A 24456-nucleotide genomic window follows, 5' to 3' on the forward strand; every position below is an offset into this window, starting at 1 on the left:
TTTAATTATCTATATACATTAATTTCATTAAAAATTAATATAAGCTCATTTTGGAATATCTGAAAAATAGAAAGCCTAAAAAAAGAAAAATCACATTTAATGTATCTTAGAAGTAACTCTTCATACTGTTGTGGTATTATATAATATTGTATAATAAACACACAAATCAAAAAACCACATATTTCACTAAGTTAAAAACATGCTATGTATACACTATTTTGCAACCTTAGTTATCACTTGAAATTGTTTCATTAATATTGGAAATATCATTGACTATTTTCCAAAACTAATATTTTAAATGATGATACAACAGCCTATTCTTAAGGATATCCATTAAGAAAATATTTATCACCATCTAACATGACCAGATACCACTCTTCTAGGCACTTTTAAAATAAGAAAAAAAAAAAAGGCACAGGGCAGGGAGGAATCAATAAACCAAACATCTGACTTAGTCATTTACTTCAGATGAAGAACATGTTTGGCTCTAAGTTCCCTGGGAAACAAGGAAAAAAGTTAACTTCCCAATAAAATGTGGTACCTGCATTCTATCTCATAAATTTGTGAATGAGCAATACTGAACAACAGAATGGACAATGTCTTTTTTAAACCATGATTTTGTGAAAAACATAGCAGCACAATAATTGTATTTGAAATTCTGAACTACAATATCATTCTCAGTTGAGAATGTAAAAGGTGAATTAACAAGAATTTCCTTTTCTATCAATTGGAACTGCAAATGAGTACAGAGCTTTGTAGAACATCAAAGCCTCAAAGGTCATTTCATCCCACTTGCTATCTAAAAAAAAAACCCCTTTGATATTCTCTAAATTTCTTTTCAGTGCAAGCATTTAATGAGTCTCAGTCTTTCCTAGGTCTTCTCTACCAGGCTAAAATTCAAAATTCCTTCAACAGTCCTTCCATTGTCGTGATCTTGCTTTGTTTTCCAAATCTCTTCCTGCTGAAATTTTGTTTGACTAAGAGCTGGAAAAGTTCCTCACAAACAATGAAAATCAGTCCCAGAGATGCACAGGGCCTCATCTAGAGTTGTTTGGTGGTCAACTCAGACCAGGGCTCTTAAATCTCAGAAAAATTCTGTGAGGTCTAAGTCAAGGTCACATTTTTTAACAAGGAAAAAAAAGCTAACTGTCCACTTGGCTCTGTCTGGAAAATACCTTTCTTCCATTATTTACATACTCACTGACTTTAATTGGCAGCACTGTGTTTGATCGACGGGAGATGCAGAAGCAAATTCAGTCTTGGCCTTGTACTGTGTGTTATAGCGAGAGGCACAGGACAGGACAAACCAAGGCCTCGAAGTCTTTGGAGGAGCATAGGTCATATCGAGCTTGGGGAATCTATGAGGAAGTGCTGACTTTTGAACTGGGCCTCAACAGGGTTCAGATTTCAAAAGACAGCGGCGATAGGGAGAGGCCCTTCCGGTGAGACGGAACAGCATGAGCAGAGACTCAGAGGCAAGCAGCCCAGGATGTGTGCTGGGGTCACCAGTATCCACGTTTGGCCACATGGCAGGGCATTAGGGAGAGCAGCAGGCCAGGGCCTGCCTGTGGACAGCCTGGAGTCCAGCTATGGAGTCTGGCATTCATTTAGGAGGCCTTGTGTGACTGACTTCATTGCCTCTGCTTTCTTTTTTTTTTTTTAAGATCATTACTGGGCTAAACTTTCATATGGAAGGCAATTCACTAAAAGAACAGGCCTGAGTAGTAAAGTGAAATCACCTTTCAAATGACATACATTTCATGTAAAGGAAAAAGTATGTAAATTAGCCCTAGCCCTTAATAAACTTTGAAAAAATATCGACTACCTACCTAAGATCTTTAAGAAGCATGCTAAACTGTAGCCATCTAGCAGTAACAGTCTCTCTTATCAACAGCCTAGAAACATAAGGAAGTGACAGGGATTGGCACCTTGTTAGAAATGCTTCCGGTCAGGCTTGGTAAGAGGATCAAAGGGCACCTTTCTCTACAACAAGAATATATCCTCCTGCCTGCCCCTTTTTATCCTTAGGGCAAACACTCGGGAAAATCAAATGCAATAACATACCACCCCCTTTAAATCAGACTAAACCACTGTTCCAGAGCCAAAAATCCTACACATGCAGAGCCCAGATGACACAGCAACCAACCTTTCCAACCTCTGACTCAAACCAAGGATGAGCAGGAAGGAAAATGCAACACCTATACATCTCTGGACACCGAAAGAAAGACCATAATTAATGATTCTGTCACCTTAGTCCCATCTCATGTGTGAGCTTATTGACAAGAGATTGTGCTGGGAGACTAGAAACCTCAGCAACTCCTTACCTTTTCTGGTCTAAATAAAAAGAATTTCATGGGGTCTCCAAGTTAAGGACTGGTCAGGTCAGAAGGAAACACTACATCAGGAGAGAACAAAGCTTATGAAAATATTATCATCCACAGCCTAAGAACACAGCAAGTGGTCTACATAAAAGATTATTCTTCAGCCCTGGATATGTCCATGCACCTCAGTGAAGCAAAGGAGAGCCACTTGTCAAACATCACGGCCAGGCCAAAAAATACTGACTTGTCTTTCAGTTCAGTTCAGTTGCTCAGTCGTGTCCGACTCTTTGCGACCCCATGAATCGCAGCACGCCAGGCCTCCCTGTCCTGACTTGTCTTAAGAACAGGTAAAGAGCATGTTCCAGGGAAAATGTGGCACATAAAAACAGAAAGCAGGCAATGAAGCCACCTTCTGGAACCACATCACACCAGCACAAAAAGCAGATGCTCATTTCCTAGGGTCTGCAGGTTGGAGTTCCCAAGCTAAGTTTCAGCACATCAGCTTTAAATGCCACTGCCTGTGACCCCATGGATTGTAGCCTGCCAGGCTCCTGTCCATGGGATTCTCCAGGCAAGAATACTGGAGTAGGTTGCCATTTCCTTCTCCAGGGGATCTTCCTGACCCCATGGGTTCACAAAGGGTCGGGCACGACTGATCAACTAAGCAGCAACAACAACAAGAGCTGCCTACAGGGATGATGCATGCGCTCCGGGGGACTTTGCCTAATCTTCCTCTCAGCTGGGACCTCACTGCCAAGAGGGAAAGCAGGAACATAATCAGCTCAAAGTAAACAGATTACTAGGCCCAAAGTCTCTGCAGTTTAGGTCCTAAATTTTAAACTTTGGGTCTGAAAGATCCAGAAAAAGCAAAAGCATCTGGCCCAGTCGCCCCTGTGTTGGGGAATAGGAATGCAAAGAAAATGACAGGAAACTGGTCAGGCAGGTTTCTCAGAGCAAACAACAGCACTTCAGCCTCAAAGGCAAGTAGCTGCTTCCGTGTGCTCACCTAGTAGTGTGACCACCTCTCTGCCTTTGGCTCCAGCCATCTGCCTGGCCTGGGAGGCTCTGCATGTCCCCTTGAAGTTCCCAAGCTAAGTTTCAGCACATCAGCTTTAAATGCCACTGTGTTTCCTAAGGAGAAAGCATCGTCAAAGGTCTTGAAATATATGTTGTTTTAAGTGGTGATCTTTCAAATAGTATCCCCTAAGAGATGCCCACTAACTTCCCTGGAAGTTCAGTGGTACAGAATCTGCTGCCAATGCAGGCAGCTCCTCCCAGGCATAACCCAAGTCCCACCCTTGTCTGTGACTGTGCCCACTCCAAATTTCCTTCTTCCAAATTCGTATTATGTATTTAGCAGTGATCTTTCTTAATATTTTCTGTTTATTGCTGTTTCATTCTTGTAGTTTTTTAATCTTTCATATTATATCCCTTTGGGGGATATAAACCATCAGCCCTTTGAGGACTAAGGCCATGTATGATATTTGTGAATGGCGATTAGACCAAGTTGGGGTAGGGAGCACAGAATACCCTCCCAGTTACCACCCCACAACAGGTTCTTCCATGAAAGTGAAAGTGTTAGTCACTCAGTCGTGTCCAACTCTTTCTGACCCCATGGACTGCAGCCCACCAGGCTTCTCTGTCCATGGAATTCTCCAGGCAAGAATACTGGACTGGGTTGCCATTTCCTTCTCCAGGGCATCTTCCCCACTCAGGGACTGAACCCAGTCTCCCACATTGCAGACACAGTCTTTACCATCTGAGCCACCTGGGAAGCCCCATGTTCTTCCATAGTATTGATATATCCCTCCCATACCAGTTGGGAGATTCTGCTTTCTTCCTCTGGTCAGTGTTATGGGCTGAATATTTGGGTGCCCCACTTCCAAGTTCATATGTTGAAGCCCTAACCCCTAATGTGATGGTGACTGGAGTTGGGGCCTTTGGGAGGTAACTAGGTTTAGATGAGGTCATGAGGGAGGGATCCTCATCCTAACATCACTGCCTTTATGAGAAGAGGAAGACAGGAGAGACCTGGATCTCTCCTCAGAACACACTCAGGAAAGGCCATGTGAGGACACAGCAAGAAGGTGGGGCGAGTGGGGGGCTCACCAGAACCTGAATTTGCCAGAACCTAGAACTTGGGACTTTTCAGCTCCAGAACTGTGAGAAATATATGGTTGTTGTTCAAGCTACTCAAGCCTACGGTATTTTGTAGTAGTTGCCCAAGGTACCTGAGACAGAAAGTACCTGATAAATGGCACATATTACTTAAAAGTTGAGCAGCCCCTCCCTTGCCTGGTCCATCTAAAGGATACACAGAGAGCTATGCAGCGGCAGTAATTCATCATCCCTTGATCTTAGAGTGAGAGTCAAAGTTTCTAGCAGCTTCTGAAGAGCAACTCAAAACCCCAAACTTGAGTACTTAAGTAGACACAAGATGGGCCATCACAAGAGGAGCGAATGCAACTGGCAGCCAGTCAGGAGTCCCTGGCACATCTCGAAGAAGGGAACATGGAGAACAGGGAAGGACACTGTTCTCCTCAGCCCACTTCAGGGTCTCAGGCCTTAGAATGCAATTATGAAGTTAGAGAAGCATTCACAGGTTCATGATGTGTGAATATTCAGGGTTCATAGCACCTGTTGGATCAGCTGAGGTGATGATGTGTCTAGGACTGGTGTCTGGGGTATACGACAGGCAATTCCAGAATCACTGATACATGAAACTGTCCCATCTTCTGGTAGCCCCCAACACTATATAAATTCTTGTTGCTTTTTAAGATGCAGATTATCATCACTTCCAATTGTGTCAGATAGTGAAGCCTGTCAATATTATACCTTGTTGGCATCTTAATCCACAACTGAAACTCATTAATGAGCAAGACAAAGTTGGACCCCCTCAAGCATAATCCTGGGCTAAGCACAGAGTAGTGTAACAAATGCTTGTTAACAAGAAGGAGCGTCTTCCAGCTTTCTTTGATGACTCTCACACTGTTTCTTGAATCAGGACTACAGATAGGGCATGATTTCCTTCCGAGAGGGGGAAGAAGGCTGGGATGGCAGATGGCCAGCCAGAAGGCCAGGACTCCCAAAATGCCTGATGCCGTCCAGTGGCTGCATAAGAATGTAGCCAGGTTAACAGGAACAGACTTTCAAAAACTATTTCCACAAATGTACTATCAAACCTCTTGGTAATCTTTGGAGGACAAGGTCTTTTGCTTATTTATGAAATTAATTAATTAAATATGAACATAGAACTTGGAGGTCTCTGGAACACTGAACTTCCCTGTGTCTTTTTACTACCTTCACATCAGAACAGCTTGAGTTAAACCTGACCCGGTCACCCTGACCCTGAGCAAAAGGCTGGAGAAGCATATTTCTATGGACTTTTCCAGGGTGGAAGGCAAATGAACCAGAAGAGCAGAGGCCCCAGACTGGGCACAAAGAGGGCCTCTGTTCACCCTGTCTATACTATTTAAGAGATGTTTTTAGTATGGTGAAGGGTGGGAAAGGCCTTTCCATTAAGTCACTAGTGACTTTAAAACCAAGTCTCATTTTCCAAGCACTGTTATCTGTCCTTTCTCCTGCTGACTTGCTCCACAAATCTCATTTCCCCTGTCATCGGTGCAGTTGTAGCTCCCTAGGGCTTCACCTGCTACAGCCTTGGTGCAGCTGCAAGAGAGTGGTATTTGCTTCAAAATAGTTTTGCAAGCCCATGCACATGAGAGGAGGATAGAGACTCGGGGGAAGGGAAGGGAGGAGGCTCATGTCAGAAGGGGAAGCAATAGAGAATAGAATTAGAGGTGAAACTCCCATGAAAAGGGTTCCTTACTTTAACCACCTGCTGCACACTATCTTCTGTGTGGATGGTAGGCTGCTGGAGGGCAGGAACCACTTCTCCTGCTTCCTTGACTCTACCCCCACAACCACACTTAATTTCTCAACCCTGTGCTTTACTGCTTTGCATATAGCAGGAGTTAAAGTAAGCATTATGCTCAGTTTTCAAGTGAAACAGAAATAAACGTCTATTGTGACAAATAAGTCATCATTCCTAAGTATTATGATTACTTGTTAAAAATAATTTCCCCAAAGCTGGTGAATCCAAACTGATAGGAGAGGAGCCTAGGAATCTGTATGTTTATTAGCATGCCAGCTGATTCCTATCAGTAAGTTTGGGAACTGCTGAGAGAACCATATTCTGGTCAGAACAACCAGGTTCAAATTCCAGTTTTGGAACTTCTCAGCCATCTAACTGGAGTTTCAGTTTTCTTACCTGCAGAATGAGAACAATACCTACTGTGTAGCATTATTAAAAGAGACTAACAGAGGTCCCAATGCAGAGCACGTATTCCCTAAATGTTTGTTCCCCTTCATCCTGAAGACACTGGGAACTACTGAAAGCCTCTGAGCAGATCATTAGCTTCAACATGCTCTGCAACCCCAGACAAATGGCTGCCCAGCCTCTTTCATAACACCTCCAGTGACAAAGGATCATATTTACTATCTCCAAAAGCAGTCTATTCCATTTTCAGACAGTTTTAATCATTAGCTCTTTCTTCCTTATGTAGAACTGAGATCTGCCTTGGGTGACAGAACAAATCTAATCCCTTTTCCACATGATAGGGTGATGCAATTAATTAAGATAAGGACAGTGAGGAGGAGTAGGTGTGTGTATGTGGAGGGGAGGGGTCCATTTGGAACACACTGCTTGTTTGAAGCACTGGGAGGGCAGCACCAGGCACATGTCCAGCAAGTGGTTGATATGCAGGTCTGGAGTTCAGATTCAGTAGAGGGATCAGAGTTGTCATTTACATGATGAAAGAATTTGAAGCTGTGAAAATAAATGACACTGCTATCTGTGGGGCAGAGCTAATTAAAGGTATTGAAGAATGGTCAGCAAGGTAGAAAGAGAGCCTTTAAAGAAGAAAACTGGTAAATTCATGAAAAGTACTGTGGTGAAGAGGTCAGACCAATGGCAGAGAATCATTGAACCAGTCACCCCAAAAGAGTTGGGCTTCTGCCCCTCCAGAGTCTTCTGGAGTTGCTTGGGACCACACCATCATGCTGAAAAGCAAATGCACACTTCCTTTCCTACTGAGAGACAATTTGAAGAAGTAGCAGCAGCAAGTACAGACGACTGCAACATTTTCCAGCCTGGATGCTAAGACTGATTTCTCCAAATAAGGCTTCTATGCTTCTATCTTTGGAGAAACACTGCTTAGTATAGTCCCTCCTGGAGATTAAAGAACAGTAAAGAACCCTATCTCCCTCTGTTTAATCCTGCATTTGCCCAACTTACTGAACCACTGATTTTTCACACAATACTTCACATCTTGAGAAACCAGTGTTTCCTGGCACATAATTTGGCAAATCTGGTCAGCAGAAGAGAGACAAGACAATAGTTTACTGGACTGTTGGTATCGAGGGAAATTTTTTTTCTTTTCAAAAATGGAAGGAACTTGAATATGTTTAAATGCTGAACAAAAGGAAGCCACTGTCAAGTTAAAAAAAAAAAAAAAGGCCAAAAACAGGCACTAGAGTGAGCCAGGCTCCAAGCTTTGGTAGAGGGTTAGCTTAGCGAAATACCTTAGCTCACTACTCTGACCATAAAATATTGTTTCCCTTGATGAATTCTAGTGATTACAAATGTTCACTATTCTAAACCATATTTACTTTCCTCTGAGGATACAGATGTTATCTAGATAAGGTTAAGAGCAGATGATATAAACTGTATAAACTGCTTCACTAGAAACAGAGTGCAGCCTCCACCCTTCTCCCCAGAGTCAGACAGAATGTGTCCCTTGCTAGGACCAGAGAAGGGTGTTCCAGGTCTTGTAGGTCGGGAGCTGATGCCCCACTCCCCCTGCCCAGGCAAGGACAGCTCTAGCGCAGGACAGGCAGAGAGGGGAAATCTAAAAATAAAGCTCTCCAAAGAAACCGTCTTGCCTAAAGAGCAGCTTCCCACGCACACTGGAGTGCCACATCTGCGGGGGCTGGAAGCACAGGAATGGAACAATTCTGACCAAGTCACATAAGTATTACCCTTTTGAGGGAGGCAACAGCACATATGAATCCCCCCATTGGCACCCCAATGTCTAGGCTGCAGACCCAGAACAAGGGCTGAATGACAGAAAACAGGAGACTGAAAAGACCACCAGTGAGTAGCCCAGCCTTCCTCCCGCTCTCCTCTCTTCACAGCAAACGTGAAGAAAGCTGCTCTCAACACAGAGGGAATCAAGCTGAGGGTTCATTCTAGAAAAGAACCATGAAGGAGTCTAGTGGGCTTGAGGCTCAAATCTGGACTCCCTTGGCTCTTCTCCCCGCAGGAGGGTCAGGGACTAGCAACTGAGGAAAAAGAAAATCAAGCACCGAGAGAAAAACTGCAATTAGCATTTACATCGGTTGGCTATCGTCATCTCAAACCCCAAGGACAAAACAGATGTCATGTTGCCAGGCAACTAGCAACTGTGTAGCCTCCCTTCCACGCCCCCAACCTGGTATCAGAGACCACTAGAAAAAGTTCAACCCAAGAGTTTGATACAAGCATTAAAACACAGACACACACAAACATACACAGACACATACAAACACACAGACATACACAAACACACAAGCCTCAGAGGACACACACACACACACCTCAGAGGAGTAATCCTGCTTCTTTCTCTGAGGATTCTACCCTTGGAGAGATACAATGTACTTACCCCAGACTGTTGGAGTTTTGCCAAGAAGCCCAAGCAGGAAGAAGAAAACTATCACTAATTCTAGGAGTCCATAGTGTTCATTTAGCAATCTAACGCTCCAAGGTTTGTACTTTGACCTGACAAAGTATTATTATGTGCCTCAAGGGTCACAAGCTCAACCTTGGGCAGTATCTCTGAAAAGCTTTAGCAGCAATCCAACGCTATATATCCTTTCCACCCGCCCTTCCTGTGGAAGGTACATCATCCCATCCTATGTTCCATGACTCATTTACAGCAGACCAGTGCAGCAGGGAGTGAGCAAACACAACTTAAAACAAACAAAACAGAATGTAGCAACCTGTCAGTTCTTTGGTCTCTTAAAAGAGACCCTGTACCAGAACACAGTGATAGCTGATATGTTCGGATACAAAGTCTGATGTCTATTATGCATATGTGGAAGTGGGAATGCCAAGTTTCCCCTCAAATCACAGATTGTGAGCAAAGTACTTTGAACATTTGAGTGCTATTTGAATGCTGACTAGCAACAGTCTTTTACAATTAGAGAGTACACTGAAAATTTCCCATACTGAGTCATTCAGGAGTGAAAATGAAGAAGCCAGCTCACAAAAGGGAGGAGATACTGACCATAAAGTACACAACCTGAGCACACAATGCAAAGTGTTGTTTTAGTACTGGGAGTACACACTCCCTATCCCACTAGTTAAACAAGAAGGGCTGGGTTGGCACGGAGCTTCCCTCATGCCACACAAAGCCTAGTGTTCCAAAGTGAGACTTACCTCACATACAAGGACCTCTTCTCACTTGTTCGCAGGGACCCAGACCCAGAGCTCATGCTGCTGTTCATCATCTGTTCTCGCAAGTCATGGATCTTCGATTCAAAGCGACTGTACTCTGTCAGGGAGACAAGGGAAAGGACAGGAAAAAAATGAACCCAAGGAGCTGCACTGAGCCTATCTGCCAGCGGCCAAAAGGCCAAGAGGACCCTTGGCTTCAAAGCAGCCAGAGCCAGCCCAGTCAATCTTTGCTTTGATAAGCAGAGTACCTCTGGCAAGCACAGAAAGATAGATTTCTCTCCACCCCCAGAGTGAAAGAATGAAAGAATACACCTGAAAAAATAGTAACTTTTGGACAAATCGAATGGAAAAAGCTTACTGATCTTAAAAAATAACTGGAAAGAGGTCCCAGAGCAGCCTTCATAAATCTTTAGAGCAGACACTGAGACCCAAGGAGAGCAGATGGGAAAGGAGACTTTCCCGAAAAGTGGATTGCAGAGAACAGATGGCCCTGAGACGCAGGGTGGAAGGGCAGGAAAAGACCTGAAGCCATTATATGATTATTAGGCAAAGAAGATGATCTGTTTCTAGGTGACTTTTTTTTGAGGGGGGAGAATGGAATGCAGTACAAAGGTAAAAACAAACCTCACAATCAGAAAAGGAGATCACAAAGGTCTCCTGAATTATTTCCCTCTTAACAATCAGGGTCTTTGGCTTCAGTAACAATTGAACAAACATCACAATAAAAATTCTCCCAAACCCAGAAGTCTGCTGATATATCTCTCCTCCAAAATCATCTAGTCAGTAGGATCATAAGTCTGTGACCAACTATGTAGCCCACTGACACCATCACATAGCCTGAAAAAGCCTCATCATTCTGGAATGGTGACTACAAGTTTATATCCAATTTAAGAAAACCTGACAAAGGAAAATGAACTCTATCCATACAACTACTATAAAAGGCTTTTTATAGGGTTACTTTACTGTGACATTCTCTTAGTACATCTCAAATGTGATATTCACATTTACCACACACATACAGACACACACACTCAAACACACACTTCACACATTTTTCAGGTCTATGATCGCCACATAAAATGGGATATCTCTAAGGCACAGACTGTGAAAATGATAGAAAAGAGGCATACTTCATTATGAGAAGCTGATTTTAAAGGAAGTCAATACTAGAGGGTTGAAGGTTTATACTAGGGGGTTGAAGGTTGGGAACTGCTTTAAAAAAACAACCACATTTCCAGGGGGAAAAAATTCCACAAAAGCATTTTCATTCACCACAGAGGGCTGGCAAGAAGCATCCCCATCTAGTCTGTACGACTCTACAGGCAGAAAACAGAACACCTGTTCCAACACCTGACACTCCCCCTCCCCTCAGCAAAGCAACCTGACCTTCAGTTGGGTATAAAGGAAAACAGTAAAAAGCCTAAAGGGGAGAGAATAGAGTTCTAGCTCAAACAAATCTCCTCTTCCCAACCAACTTTCTTTTTGTTCACTCTGGTACCAGTGAAGCCAACTGGTTAAATTTGTGTGCTCTTTCATTCATCACGCACTGGTGTTATGGTGATTTGTCCTCATTACTTACTCCCATCCCTGAAATCCTGCAGGAAGCAGTTAAGTCACTGACTCACCCATTAAATGTTGGGGGGAAAGAAGAGAGACAGCAGCTGGACAATGTCCCTGTTCTGAGGGTTACAAGGCAACACATCAATATCAATGAGGTGTCCCAATTTAAAGGTAGAGGGCGGTGAGCAATCTGTCATAGCAGCCCTGGACAGCAGCAGGGCTATCTACCTCCAGAGCCGCCCAGGCACGGGTCCCACCCTAAGGCTCAGCCCTCCAGCCCAACCCTCTCTAGTTGGCTCTTTCTGGCCCTCCTCCCCACTCACCGGCTGAGAGAAGACCAGGTGAAACAAAGATATTTCTGACCAAGCAGCCCTTTCTTGCACAAGCTAAGTAAAAGGCAGAAATATGCATTGAATGCAGGAAAAAACACCCAATCTATCTTTAAGCTGTTTTCCCCTCTCCCAACTTGTTTATATATTCTCTTCTTTGGAATTGCTTGCCCATTGAACTCCAACTTAGCAGCAGGTCATGGCAGTTGCTTAGTAATTACATTTCTTTAAAAACCCTTTAAAAAACAACCACCAAACCACCATTTCCTCAAGCTCCTAATCCAAGGTTGATAACACTGGGCCAGAGGGCCCACTTAAAATAGACTATAGAAAGAGAACAAAGCTATTGCTTTAAGGAAGTCATTTTCTGTTTTCTACATGCTACTAAGCTTTCAAATCTATTAAACAGTGTTTTATTCACTTTTCCCCATTCAGATGATCCCCTTAGAGTTCTAGCTGCTCACGGGCCTCTGGCTTTTATTTGCAGAGTTATCTAATGTCCAGTAGGCACAGAATAGCCTCTGAATAAATGATTGTTGGGTAAACGAGAAGCAAATTAGAAAACTGTGCCCAAGTCGATGCTTCTGTTCTCAAACTAATAAACCTAATAGTTTATTTAACTGATGGCTGTCAGCTTCACTGAGGGCTTGGAAAGGTAGTTAAGAGGTATTCCCATTTACTTTTGTTCCCAAGGTTAACAGTTGAAAGCAAATGGAGTATACATTTTTTAAACACCTTTTTGAGATACCAATAACCCACAGTGGGCATCTGATTAGCAAACTTGGTTTATAACAAAGAGAAAATAATTTTAACAAAAAGCTGTTTAGAATAGTCTTTAGATAGATAGTACCTCATCTTAATATTAGAGGCATCATTTCCCAAGAACAAAAGCTTCACCTAAACAGTATCTGAATTCTAAGACCTCACAATTTGCCAAGGCCTCACTTCCCCTTCCACTCAAAACAAACCTGTTGCTGGAAGGCATATCCTAGGCCTAAGTCATTGCCTTAGAAGCCCACCAGACCAGCATCTATAACCCAAACGTCCTACTTCAAACAGGCTATTTTAAAGAATATTTATTACTAAAATCTTAAGTCTACTAAACTGTGTTATATTTATTTTTTCCCATTCAGATGAACCCAACTATTTGTGATCCACAAAAGACATCCACAGTGAGTCATTGCTACCTCATTCTCTTTACTAATCACAGAGAGAAAAGGAGGTGGGAGTAAGGAGGACAGTCAGACATCATTCCCCAAACAGGGTTCCTCACTGACCACCTGGGGGCCCTCTGGAAAAACCAGGATCTTGGACCCTCGCCCGTGACACACGGACTCAGAACTTACTGAGTAGGCCCAAGAATCTGTACTTTTGACAAGTATAAAGGTGATTCTGATGCCAAATAAAGTTTGAAACTGCTGGTCTCGATTACAAAATTGAATTTTGTTAGTTCAGGGAAAAGATAAGGTAAGTATTCTGTAGCCAGTCTCAAAAAGAAGGTAAGACAAGAGGGTTGGAAAGCTTTCATAAAAAAAGAAATGGTAATATAATTGCAAATTCCATGGGAAAATGCTAAAGAGGCCTCTGTCCAATGTGCCTGCAAAGAAAGCTAATGAGTTTACACTTTTTAAAATTATAAAAGTAGCATATGATTAAAAAAAATTCTTTTTCTTTGGACATTCCTCTATCATTTCCCCATCCCAGTGCCCAGAAGCAACTAGTTAGGATTTTTAGTATGTATCCTTCCAGACTTATTTTCTGTATATATCATTTATATACATTAACAACTCACAAAGATTCACATGCTTTTTTCATTCTCTGATGTCATGGCAACCTATACTGACATGAATCATGATCTACCTCATTCTTTATAATAGCTGCATAGTATTGCATATTATGGACAGATCATAATTTATTCAGTCATATCCCAACTGACATATATTTAAATTGTTGATTTTTTACATTACAATCAGTGCTGCTCTGTGTATTTGTATGAGCATTTCTATAGCATAGATTCCTTGAACTGAAACTGCAGGGTCAAATTACATGCACATGAAAAAATTTGATTGGCACTACTAAACTGAACCCCAACATTCTGAAACCCTTCTAACTGGAAGTAAGGATAAACTGCTATTCTAAAGCTTCCAGCAGCTTTTCTGATCCTGAAGAAATAGAACTTACCTTTAAGGACAGAGTGATCTTTCGTTTTGGGAAAAAAAACTTTAATAAGCATTTAGGTTATGTGAAAGTAAAGCCAAAACTGCATTCTGGAATAGACAAAAAGGAACCTCAAATGTTCTCTCTGCATAATCACAGGAAAGGTTTACCGATGGGTGGAATTGCTGATTTAAAGGGATTGTCCTAGTACCTATATGACATTCTATCTACCTCTAGAAATACCCACTTTTAGTTTTGACCACTTTGCATCCACCTACTTGATAATTTCAAGCCAAATCTCCCTGGTACTGGAAACAACAGCCCCCTTTCCCCTGTGCACAACCAGTGTTTCCTCTAGTTTTGCTGATGTTCTTCCTAACTGCCTCCTCAATCCATCTCTTTCTTTCTAATTTCCACTGTCATTGCCTTTTTGTTTTCTCATTAATATTTCGTCTCTTGCCTGGATTTAGGTCATATAGTTACCTCCTCTCTGAACCACTGCTGTATTGCTCTAGCTGGTAGTCTGCCCCCAGGCTCTCCAAATTCCAGTCCAGTTTAAGATTCTTATTTGAAAAGCCTTCCTAAAACTCCAACTTGGAGCCCCTCATCCAAGTATCTACAATAATTCAGTAGCAACTAAATCTCAACTAAAATGTCAAAGACTGCTAAAACCATCATCCTATCACTTTTAGCTGATCTAGCCCATGTGTCATCAGACAGATCATCCTCTTTTAAAAACATTTTATTTTTTTTAATTGGTGGAAAATTGCTTTACAATTTTGTGTTGGTTTCTGGCATACAATAACAGAATCCTCTTTTGAGTTAACCTGCCTGCAACTCTTGAACACAATTTGTTCGTTCCTAGCTATTACTCCCTTGTCCTGAAATTTTCCTCCCTGCCTGACACTGAATATCCTTTATGTTGTTCACCACCCTGAAGTTTTATTCATTCATTTATTTATCCAAATATTAACTAAATGTCTACTGTGTGCCAGGCATTATGAGAGCTGATGGGAATATAAAGGTAATCAAATGGTTCCTAGAAATTACAATAATGAAAGAAACAACTATTTAATTACAACTTTAATTATGATTGTGAGACTAACAGGATGACCCAACCTACTGAGTGGGGGATAGCAGGGTGTTAACTAAGGTTTCCATGAGGAAGTGACATTTAAGTTGAGTCTTTAAGGATGAAGAGTTAGCCAGGGGGAAGAGGGATAGATAAAGCATTCCAGATAGAAGAAACAAAATATGTGGGGGTAAAAAATATCTGGATCACAGGGAAGTAAGGAGATACTGGCAGATCAGACTAGGAAGGCAGACTGAGGTCAGATTATACATGACCTTGTGGATTTCTGCATCCATCCTAAGAGTAACAGGAAGAAGTCACTGAAAGATTTTAAGTAAAGGAATGACATGAACATGTGTGTATGTATATCACTTTGGCTGTCATGGGGAGAATAAGCGTGGTGCCTCACATGTAGATGTAAGTTTCTTCAGAGCAGAGAACCATGCTTTCTCTTCTTGTCTAGCACCTACAGCCTGGGGGTGGGCAGCCTGCTTTACAGCATCCAAACCAGCTAGCTCCCAGTCTCTGCTCAAATACATCCAATGTTGGGAAGCTCTCTATTATTTCATCATTAGACATTATTCAAGAGAAAATTGTTAGATTGAGGGCCATCTCTTTTGTTAGCTGGTCCTATTTTGGTGTCTAAAACAGCATAAACATGAGAGATTCTCTTCTGTATAACTGTAGGAAGGAACAATTTAAAGAAAATCAAAGAGCTTGGAAAGCCTGGAACAGGTTCCAAGACTACTGAATAAGACTGAATAGAATGTAGAGTGTGAACAGGGGAAGGGGAAGTGATGGAAGGTTGGGGGCCAAATTATAATAGTTTGAGTAAGGGCTTTTCTTACTAGGCTTTGGGAACCACTGTTAAGTGTTTAAATAGGAAAGTAATACAATTAGAACTAGGTTTGGGGGAAGATTATTCTGAGAACATAATATAGAAAGGAAAACAGGGACAAAGGCAACAGAGACCAAGAACCTGTTCTACTAGTACAGAGAGTGACTTCAAAGGCTTGACATAGTGTGGGGGCAACTGAGGATAGAAAGAGAGGCAAGAATCAAGAAATATGCTGGCGCCAGAGGAGAGAAATTTTGACATCTGATTGGATGTAGAATGAGAAAGGATCAAAGGCAGCTTCTGAGTTGTTTCCTAAAAGACCAGGAAAAGGTGGGATAATATCAGCCATAATAGAGAACGGCCATCATGTCCTCAAAATAAGTTCTCTCTTTTCCAGGCTAAATATTGTTACTTCCTTAAACATTCTTCATCTAACATGGTTTCCAGGCTTTCCACTACCTCTCCCTTTTTAAAATCTAGTGCCCAGAATTTGTGATGTCATTTCCTTTATAAAACTATAAGCTGCTTGATGTGTTTTTTGTTTCCTTCTCAAAGTTTAGCATAGCAATTAGCACCCTTGTTGAGTCAACAACCTTTAATGAATGTGTAAACTTGCTATAAAGATCTGACAGGACAAACCTGGACACCGTAATTCTCAAATTCTGGCTCCTCAGGAACTAATGTATGGAAAAAGAACACAAAACTTTCTCCTTCCACTCACCCCAAAAGGGTAAAAACTGAACAAAACTGTAAACCACTTCTGCAAAACACTAACATATCAGAGCTTTCAAGACCTACTTAATAGCCTAATACAGCATCAAAGAGGACTGAAACTACAATGTTCACTACTATGAAATGGACACATAACCAGGCCTCCAAAGCCATCTCCCCTCTAAGACTCTGATCTCAAATGCATCTACCTTCCTAATGACAGAAAAATTGTCTTCTTGGTATTAGAAATGACACTTGTCAGTAATTTGGAAACGCTGAAAGGGGCTCAGTTCCTCAAACTATAGAAAACTTATTTGGTTCTATTTGATTATGGGTAGGAAAATGTTGTAGAGACAAGAAACAAATAGAAGCAACAAAGAGTACTTAGTCTGCATGCAGCACTGACTACCTATGGTGTGAACGAAGATATAAAAGGTAAATGCTCCAAAATAAAATAAAAGCCATGCCTACCAAATTCAGAAATGACAATGAAGGTGGGGAAACAACTGGATAACAGACTTCAGACACACAGACTGTGACAGGCAGGAACAATGGAAAGACGCAAATACAAATAAAATGAAAAAGAGAAATGTAACTTGCTGACCTTAAGTTCCCACACAAATACTGAGTAAAAGACAGGGCTGAGTAGCAGCACAGTGTCTTGGTTTGCTATCATCACAAAATAAGTCAATAGTTGCCCAAAGACTCATTTGTTCCTAAGGAAGTGAAGGTGTTCAAATCTCAAATTCACACAGCCCTCATTTGCCATTGCTGAGCTGCCCTGAGCTCAGAGGAATCATGTGAGGGAGTCACAAATTCTGATGAGTATGAAGTGTTTTAGGTTTCCACAGTTGCCTGTGGAATGCAAACCCTCAGGATTTGTATGAATTACAAGCAGCAGTACCAACAACATAGTTCATGTTTTCAAAAGAAATGAATGGAGCCAAAAGTAAAATAAGCCCAATAAAGAAGATACCTTTTATATGTCAGTGTGGAGATAAGCATATGAATCGTCAAAAAGCACATTTCTTAGAACCACAAACTTGTCTCTATAAAATAATATGAAGCCTATTACTTGGGTTAGTTTCCAATTATGGAGCCTACTATTTAAAATATCTGACATCTTTAAAACTAAACCATTTCTCAGGTCCCTTCTGATTTTGACATAATTATGATTTTAAAATCAAATCAATGCGGTCTATAAGAAATCAAACCTAAGACTAGTCTAATTAAAATTTTTAACATGATCTACAAGAAGGAAATCTTCACATCTGCAAATAATTCTACATTCTTTGGGTCAAAAAATACCAATGTAAGGAGTATAAATTGAAACAAAAAGAATTTAAGGCTATATGAGAGGGCAGAAAAGTGGCAAACAGGTCTCCATATGGGCAAATGGTGCTTGAAGAAAATTTCAGCTCTACTTTTAGAACAATGGGCTCAGAACTATGACTAACCCAGGACAGAAACTTCAGTGTCATTGTATTTTGGTCCCTCCACTGTCACAATGCTTCCTCAGCCATACACACACATTACCAGAGTTCTGGACAGCATCCTGATACTGGGAATCCAACAGAAAACAAGACAATCCATATCAGCATGCCATAAAAAATTCCAGATTATTCCTACTGACTGGATGTTTCTGTCCCCTAACGAGCTTAGTGAGGATGCAGGAAGGGCACTGAGCAAAAGCACTGTACTATATAAGGTGCCATGACATTCAGCCACCTGGTCTGAAACGAGTAGCATAAAAATGCTTTGATCTTATATCAAGCTAAGAAAAAGTTTTTCATAGGACCTAGCCACTGGCTCTTCTCACCCTATACTGAATCACCAAACAGAGATCAGGGTAAAAGCTTCAAATAGGGTCTTTTCTCTATTTCTAAAGAATTTCATACAGCGTATTCAAATAAATACAAGATTAATAAAGCCTTTAGCTCCTTTAACCCATAAGTCAAAGTCTATGTAGAATCACCCCAAGACAAAACATCTCATCTGGAAAACACGAGAATGAATAAAGAATTGTACCTTTCCTTGCTCTGAAGGTAGCAGGTACTCTTGTTCACAACAATCTTTCCCACTTAACAGAAATATTGCAATATAGTGACTGAAACACAACATTTTATGACTAAGCTTGCTAATGAGTTAATGTAACTGATTTCTTTTATTATTTATTTTTAATTGGAGGATAACTGCTTTACAATATTGTGTTGGTTTCTGCCTTATATCAACATGAATCAGCCATAGGTATGTAACTGATTTCTGTTTTGTTTTGGGTTTTTGTGGCTGCAGCTGCACCCAGCAGCTTGCAAGATCTTAGTTCCCCAACCAGGAATCGAACCCAAGCCCTCTAGAGTGGAAGTGCAGAATCCTAACCACTGGACTGCCAGGGAAATCCTTGATTTCTATGTTTTACATGTCAACTGAGAGTCTAGATTCAACTATTCTTCACAGTGGTCACTCCAACAGGATCACAAATTATCTGACAATGTTTATTGGGGTATCAATTGGATCTTTTGGGTCAAGTTTCTGTGGAAGGAACCCAGAAACTGAGACCTAGAGAAAGACCCTTCTGGTTATTGTCAAAGCATCTGTGGTCATTTCTCAGTAACTGATAATCCCAGAGTAAAATATCACAGAACAGAATTAAGAAACCCAAAATCCAAATTATGAGTACGTGAGTGTGGTTGTGTGTGCGTGTGCATAATAAAGGTGGCACTCCAAAACAGCAAGAAAATAATAGATTATCTGATAAATGGTTCCAAGGTAATTTCTTAAAATATTTGGAGCAAAAATAAGGTAGTATCCTACCTTACATCATAAATAAAGTTCCAGCAAGTTAAAGTTTTAAATGCAAAAAGAAAAACATTAAACAACTAGAATTTTTTAAAAAAAGGTGGACATTTATTTTCTCTCAGAGTAAGAAAGGCCTTTCCAAAGCTATGGGCAGAGGCAAAATACACAAAAAAGAAAACACTGATAGATGTGACTACATAAAAACAAAACATCTGTACATCAAAATAAAATAAAAAGCAAAGTACAAAATGGGAAAAATCTTTCAACATATATGACTGACTACTTTAAAGCTTTTACGGGTCAGTAAGAACTGCTTCCCAGGTGGCGCTATTGGTGAAGAACCCACCTGCCAATGCAGGAGACGTGAGATACACGGGTTCCATACCTGGGTCAGTGAAGATCCCCTGGAGGAGGGCATGGCAACCCACTCCAGTATTCTTGCCTGGAGAATCTCATGGACAGAAGAGCCTAACGGGTTACAGTCCGTAGGGTCGCAAAGAGTCAGACACGACTGAAGCAACTTAGCATGCATGCAAAAACTGATAAATATACCTCAACAAGGAAATGGGGAAAGGGTATGAACAGGCAATCCACACACAAAAAATGATCAATGAACACACACACAGAAATGTTCAATTCTATTATTAAAAAGACATACAAATTAAGATATGCATTAAATAACATTTTTACCTAATTTGCACAGATATTTTAAAAATAATACTCCATTTTAGCATGGATCTCAAAATATACACTTTTATATTGTTGCTGGAGATAGAGAAATATATCAAATACATATTAAATATATCAAAAGTCTTAAACATGTTCATATCCATTGGCCCAATAATTCCATTCCAAGGAATTCATTCTGAATACACAATCCCAGATTCACAAAAAGCCTCATACAAAGATATGCATCAATGTGTTATTTATAAAATAAAAAAACTGCAAACAAACTGCAAACAACCTACATGTCCTCCAATAAGGGAATGATTACATGAATTATGGTGCACACATGATGGAATATTTAATTATTAAGAACCACTTTAATAAAATATTAATGACATATGCTAAGTTAAAAGAATGGATACAAGACTGCTTAAATACAATGATCCCAGTCTTGAAAGACATGAAAGACATACATATATACTATATGAGATATAAAAGTTTGGAGGGAAATACACACAAATACAAGGTTATTTCTGGAGGTAGTTTTACACATGATTTGGGCTTTTTTTTAACTTTGTATTTTGTTGTTTTCCAATTTTCTACAAATCTGAATGTAATATTTATATACCCAGGAGAAATATAATTTTTAAAATTATATATTACAATATAAAATATAATCTGAGGGGGAGGTGGAGGCAGACTGAAAAGGACAGGCCCAAGGATGAAGACAGGACACACGGGCACTAGAAATTCCCCTCCATGCTGCTCCTGGCTCATTCTTCATTTTTCCCTGGGAGTGATCACTCAACCAGCTGCAGACAAATCCACTTAAACGTATTACCACTGCTATCACCTTGCCATCTTATCCAAGAGTAAAACAAAGAAGCCCTGCCAATGCCTTGCTGAAATCTAGATACACCACATCTACCATATTTCCTTGATGTACCAGTCTAGTAGCCCTGTCCATCAAGGCAATTTGGCAGTCTGACATGATTTGTTTGACCTTGGTGAATCAATGGTGATTTCAGTGCTCACCACTTCTTTTTCCGAGTGTTTACAAGACAACTCAATAATCTAGTTTATTTAACCCAAGATTTGCAAAATTCTTTCTTCTTTTTGAAAATCTGAAGGACACTCATGTATGCAGACCCCTAATGTATATATTTATACAAAATGTGTTAATTTTATGAAGTTGAAAAATCCCCAAATCTCTAAGGTGTTTGCATTTTTAAGATATCTAAATTCAATGAAAAGTAAACAAAGATCCATTTCAAGAGGATGAAAGTCTTACCACACAAAAGAAGAGGGGAAGACAAGACCTTTACTAATGCAAGATTGTTATTAACTCAAAACTGTGATTCAGTAACACTCTAGTCACAAACAGGAACTTGTGAATTGAATTCACAACTTAATTCCACTTATCTAACACAGAATTTGAGTTAGAAGAAACATGTGGGATCATTTCACACAGTCCCATCATTTTATAGATCAGAAAATTGAGGTCCAAAGAAGTTGACTAGTACAAGATCATTCAGCTGCTTAAAGTCAGAACTAGAACCCAGGGCCTTGGCTACTCCTCCAAGATGGTTCCCTTTCTTAAGATAAGAGGAGCAAAACCCATATTTTTTCATCTCAATGACAATGATATGTGTGCGTACTTAGTCGCTCAGTCGTGTCTCACTCTTTGGGACCCCACAGACTGTAGCCCATCAGGCTCCTTTGTGCACTGGATTCTCCAGGCAAGAATACTAGAGTGGGTTGCCATGCCCTCCTCCAGGGAATCTTTCCAACCCAGGTACTGAACCCAGGTCTCCTGCATTGCAGGCGGATTCTTTACCGTCTGAGCCACCAGGGATAGGCCCAAATTATTCTATCTCTCTATTAAAAACAATAAAACAATTACCCTATTATGGAATATAAGTCTAAAGCTTTAAACAAACAAAGCAACAGTGTAAATATCAGGGTCAAGATTTCAACAAGCAACACATTAAATTAAGAAATCCTAAAAAGCTATAAATAAATAAGAAATAATTCATTTTCTATATTATTCTAATCATTCTACCCTATCAGAAGAACCAATGTTTTATAGACACCAAAGTTCCTAGGATTTTGTCTCAAACCATCTAACAAGGACAAGAAAGCACCTGTCTAGCTAGAATCAGAATGCTTTGCCAACTCTAGCTACCATGTCCTTAAGCTACATGGAAGCCAGAAAAGCCCAGTGTACGCAAGTACAAACACAGAGGGGGGGGAGGGAGGGGGAGAGAGAGAGAGAGAGAGAGAGCGCGCGAGCGTGCGCACGCTGTATATAAAGTTCAGCCCCAGGAGGCAAAACTGAAAAGAAAGCTAACATTTTTTTCTCTTCTAAGTTTGCAAAACAGGGTGGGCCTAAAAGGGTGTAGCCACTTTGACAAAATCTGGCAGATCCTCAAAACTGTTCAATGTGGTTACCTTATGACCCAGCAACTCCACTCCTAGGAATATATACCCAAAAGAATTGAAAACATATGACCACACAAAATCTTCCCATGAACATTGATAGCAGCAGTATTCACAACAGTTAAAAGATGGAAACAACCCAAGTCCATCAACTGAAGAATGGATAAACGATTTGTGGTATAACCATAAGATGAAATATTATTCAGCCTTAAAAAGGAATGAAGTGTTACATGCTACATCAGGATGAACCTTGAAAAAACTATGTTGAAAGAAGCCAGATGCAAAAGACTGCATATTCTGCATATTATATGATTCCATTCATATGAATGGGCCAGAAAAGGAAACTTTACAGAAACAGAAAGTAGATTAGTGGGTGCCTTGGGCTAGGAAGAGGGGAGGAGTTTGGGGGAAATAGGGAGTGACTGTTAATGGGATGAGACTTCTTTTAGGGGTGAGGAAAATGTTCTAAAATTGACAGCTGTATCACTCAGAACATTCTAAAAACCACTGAGTGGTACACTGTAAATGGGTGAATTGTACAGTATGTGAATAAGCTGGGTTTTTTTAAGGTGGGCCCTATCATTTTTATCAGCTCAGCATTCCTAGCTAAAATTATCTGCACCCAAGCCCTCCAGCACACAGTTGATAAGAGTGAAAGGTAGCACCTTTCCTCCTGCCTCCCTCTAATCACCTGAGTAATGACATAGTTGGCTTGCTCTGGTCTCAAGTCAATTCGTAAACAGCTTGAGAATCAAGGGACCAAGCAAAGCAAAACTGACTGGCAAATAATAAGCACATGAAAAGACGCTCAACATCATTAGCCATTTGGGGAAATGCAAATAAAAACCACAATGAAATACCACTTCCCACCCACCAGAATGGCTAGAATCAAAAAGACTGACATTTACAAGGGTTGGCGAGGATGTGGAGAAACTGTAACCCTCACACTGCTGGTGGGAATGTGAAATGGCACAGCCACTACGGAAAACAGCTGGGGTATTCCTCGAAAGGTTAAATATAGAGTTGCCATATGATCCAGTTATATGCATACAGATGTTCAAAGAGTAGTATTGGTAACAGCCAAAAAGTAGAAATAACCCAAATGCCTATCAACTCATAAATGGATAAACAAAATGTGATATATTCATACAACAGAATGTTATTCAGCCATAAAAATAAATGAAGTATTGATACATGCTACCATACAGATGAACCTCAAAAACACTATGTCAAGTGAAAGTAGTCAGTCATAAAAGACCATATAATACATGAATCCATTCATACAAAATGTCCAGAACAGGCAAACCCATATAAGCAGAAGTAGATTAGCAGCACTGAGGGGGATGGAGAGGTTGGAGGGGTGGGAGATAGCTAAAGGATTCAGTTTCTTTTCGAGGTGGTGAAATGTAAAATTGATTGACAAGATGGTTGCACAACTCTGTGAATTCTACACCACTGAATTACACCCTTAAATGAGTGAATTGTAAGGTCATAAAAAATGAATTACAAACACAACTCCATTTTACTGCATTAGTATTCTTAAGCCTGCACATATTAAGTCAAGCCAATCAACTTTCATCTTTTGGCTCCTCCTGAGGTATCCCCCACAATACCATTCTGTGGCAGTCTTCTAAGTCCTCTTTCCTTTTGCAGGAGACAGGGTTCTCCCTCAGGTTTTGTTACCTCCTTTGGTATAGGAGTTTGTGATCATCAAGATTTAAAAAGCTAACAATTGGGACTCTCAGAGAGTATCTTCTGGGTAGGGTAGGGGGGCTCACAGCTTCTCTGCTGTGGAGAAAGGCAGTCTATTGGCAAAAGCCTGGGACACGAAGTTCTCAGGAAATCTGACTTCAAATTTTGATTCTGCCCCTTACTGGCTGTGGGACCTTAAGCAAGTCACTCAACCTCTCTGATCTTCACTTTCCTCATCTGTAAAATAGGGATTGTGTGTGTGTGCTTAGTCATTCAGTCGTGTTCTACTCTTTGTGACCCCATGGACTGTAGCCTGCCAGGCTCCTCTGTCCATGGGGATTCTCCAGGCAAGAATACTGGAGTGAGTTACCATGCCCTCC

General features: G+C 40.7%; 1 protein-coding gene across 6 annotated transcripts in view; it reads right to left on the minus strand.

Moving 5' to 3' along the window:
* DLG3 (discs large MAGUK scaffold protein 3) overlaps nt 1-24456 on the minus strand; it is a 53602-nt gene that overhangs the window by 15031 nt on the left and 14115 nt on the right. For all 6 annotated transcript variants that reach the window (XM_061409811.1, XM_061409810.1, XM_061409809.1 and 3 more), the window contains one exon: nt 9799-9913. In XM_061409811.1, the coding sequence (XP_061265795.1) occupies nt 9799-9913 (115 nt within the window). The remainder of the gene's footprint in view (nt 1-9798; nt 9914-24456) is intronic.

Source organism: Bos javanicus, chromosome X (genome assembly GCF_032452875.1).
Source record: "Bos javanicus breed banteng chromosome X, ARS-OSU_banteng_1.0, whole genome shotgun sequence".
Taxonomy (NCBI): Eukaryota; Metazoa; Chordata; class Mammalia; order Artiodactyla; family Bovidae; genus Bos; species Bos javanicus.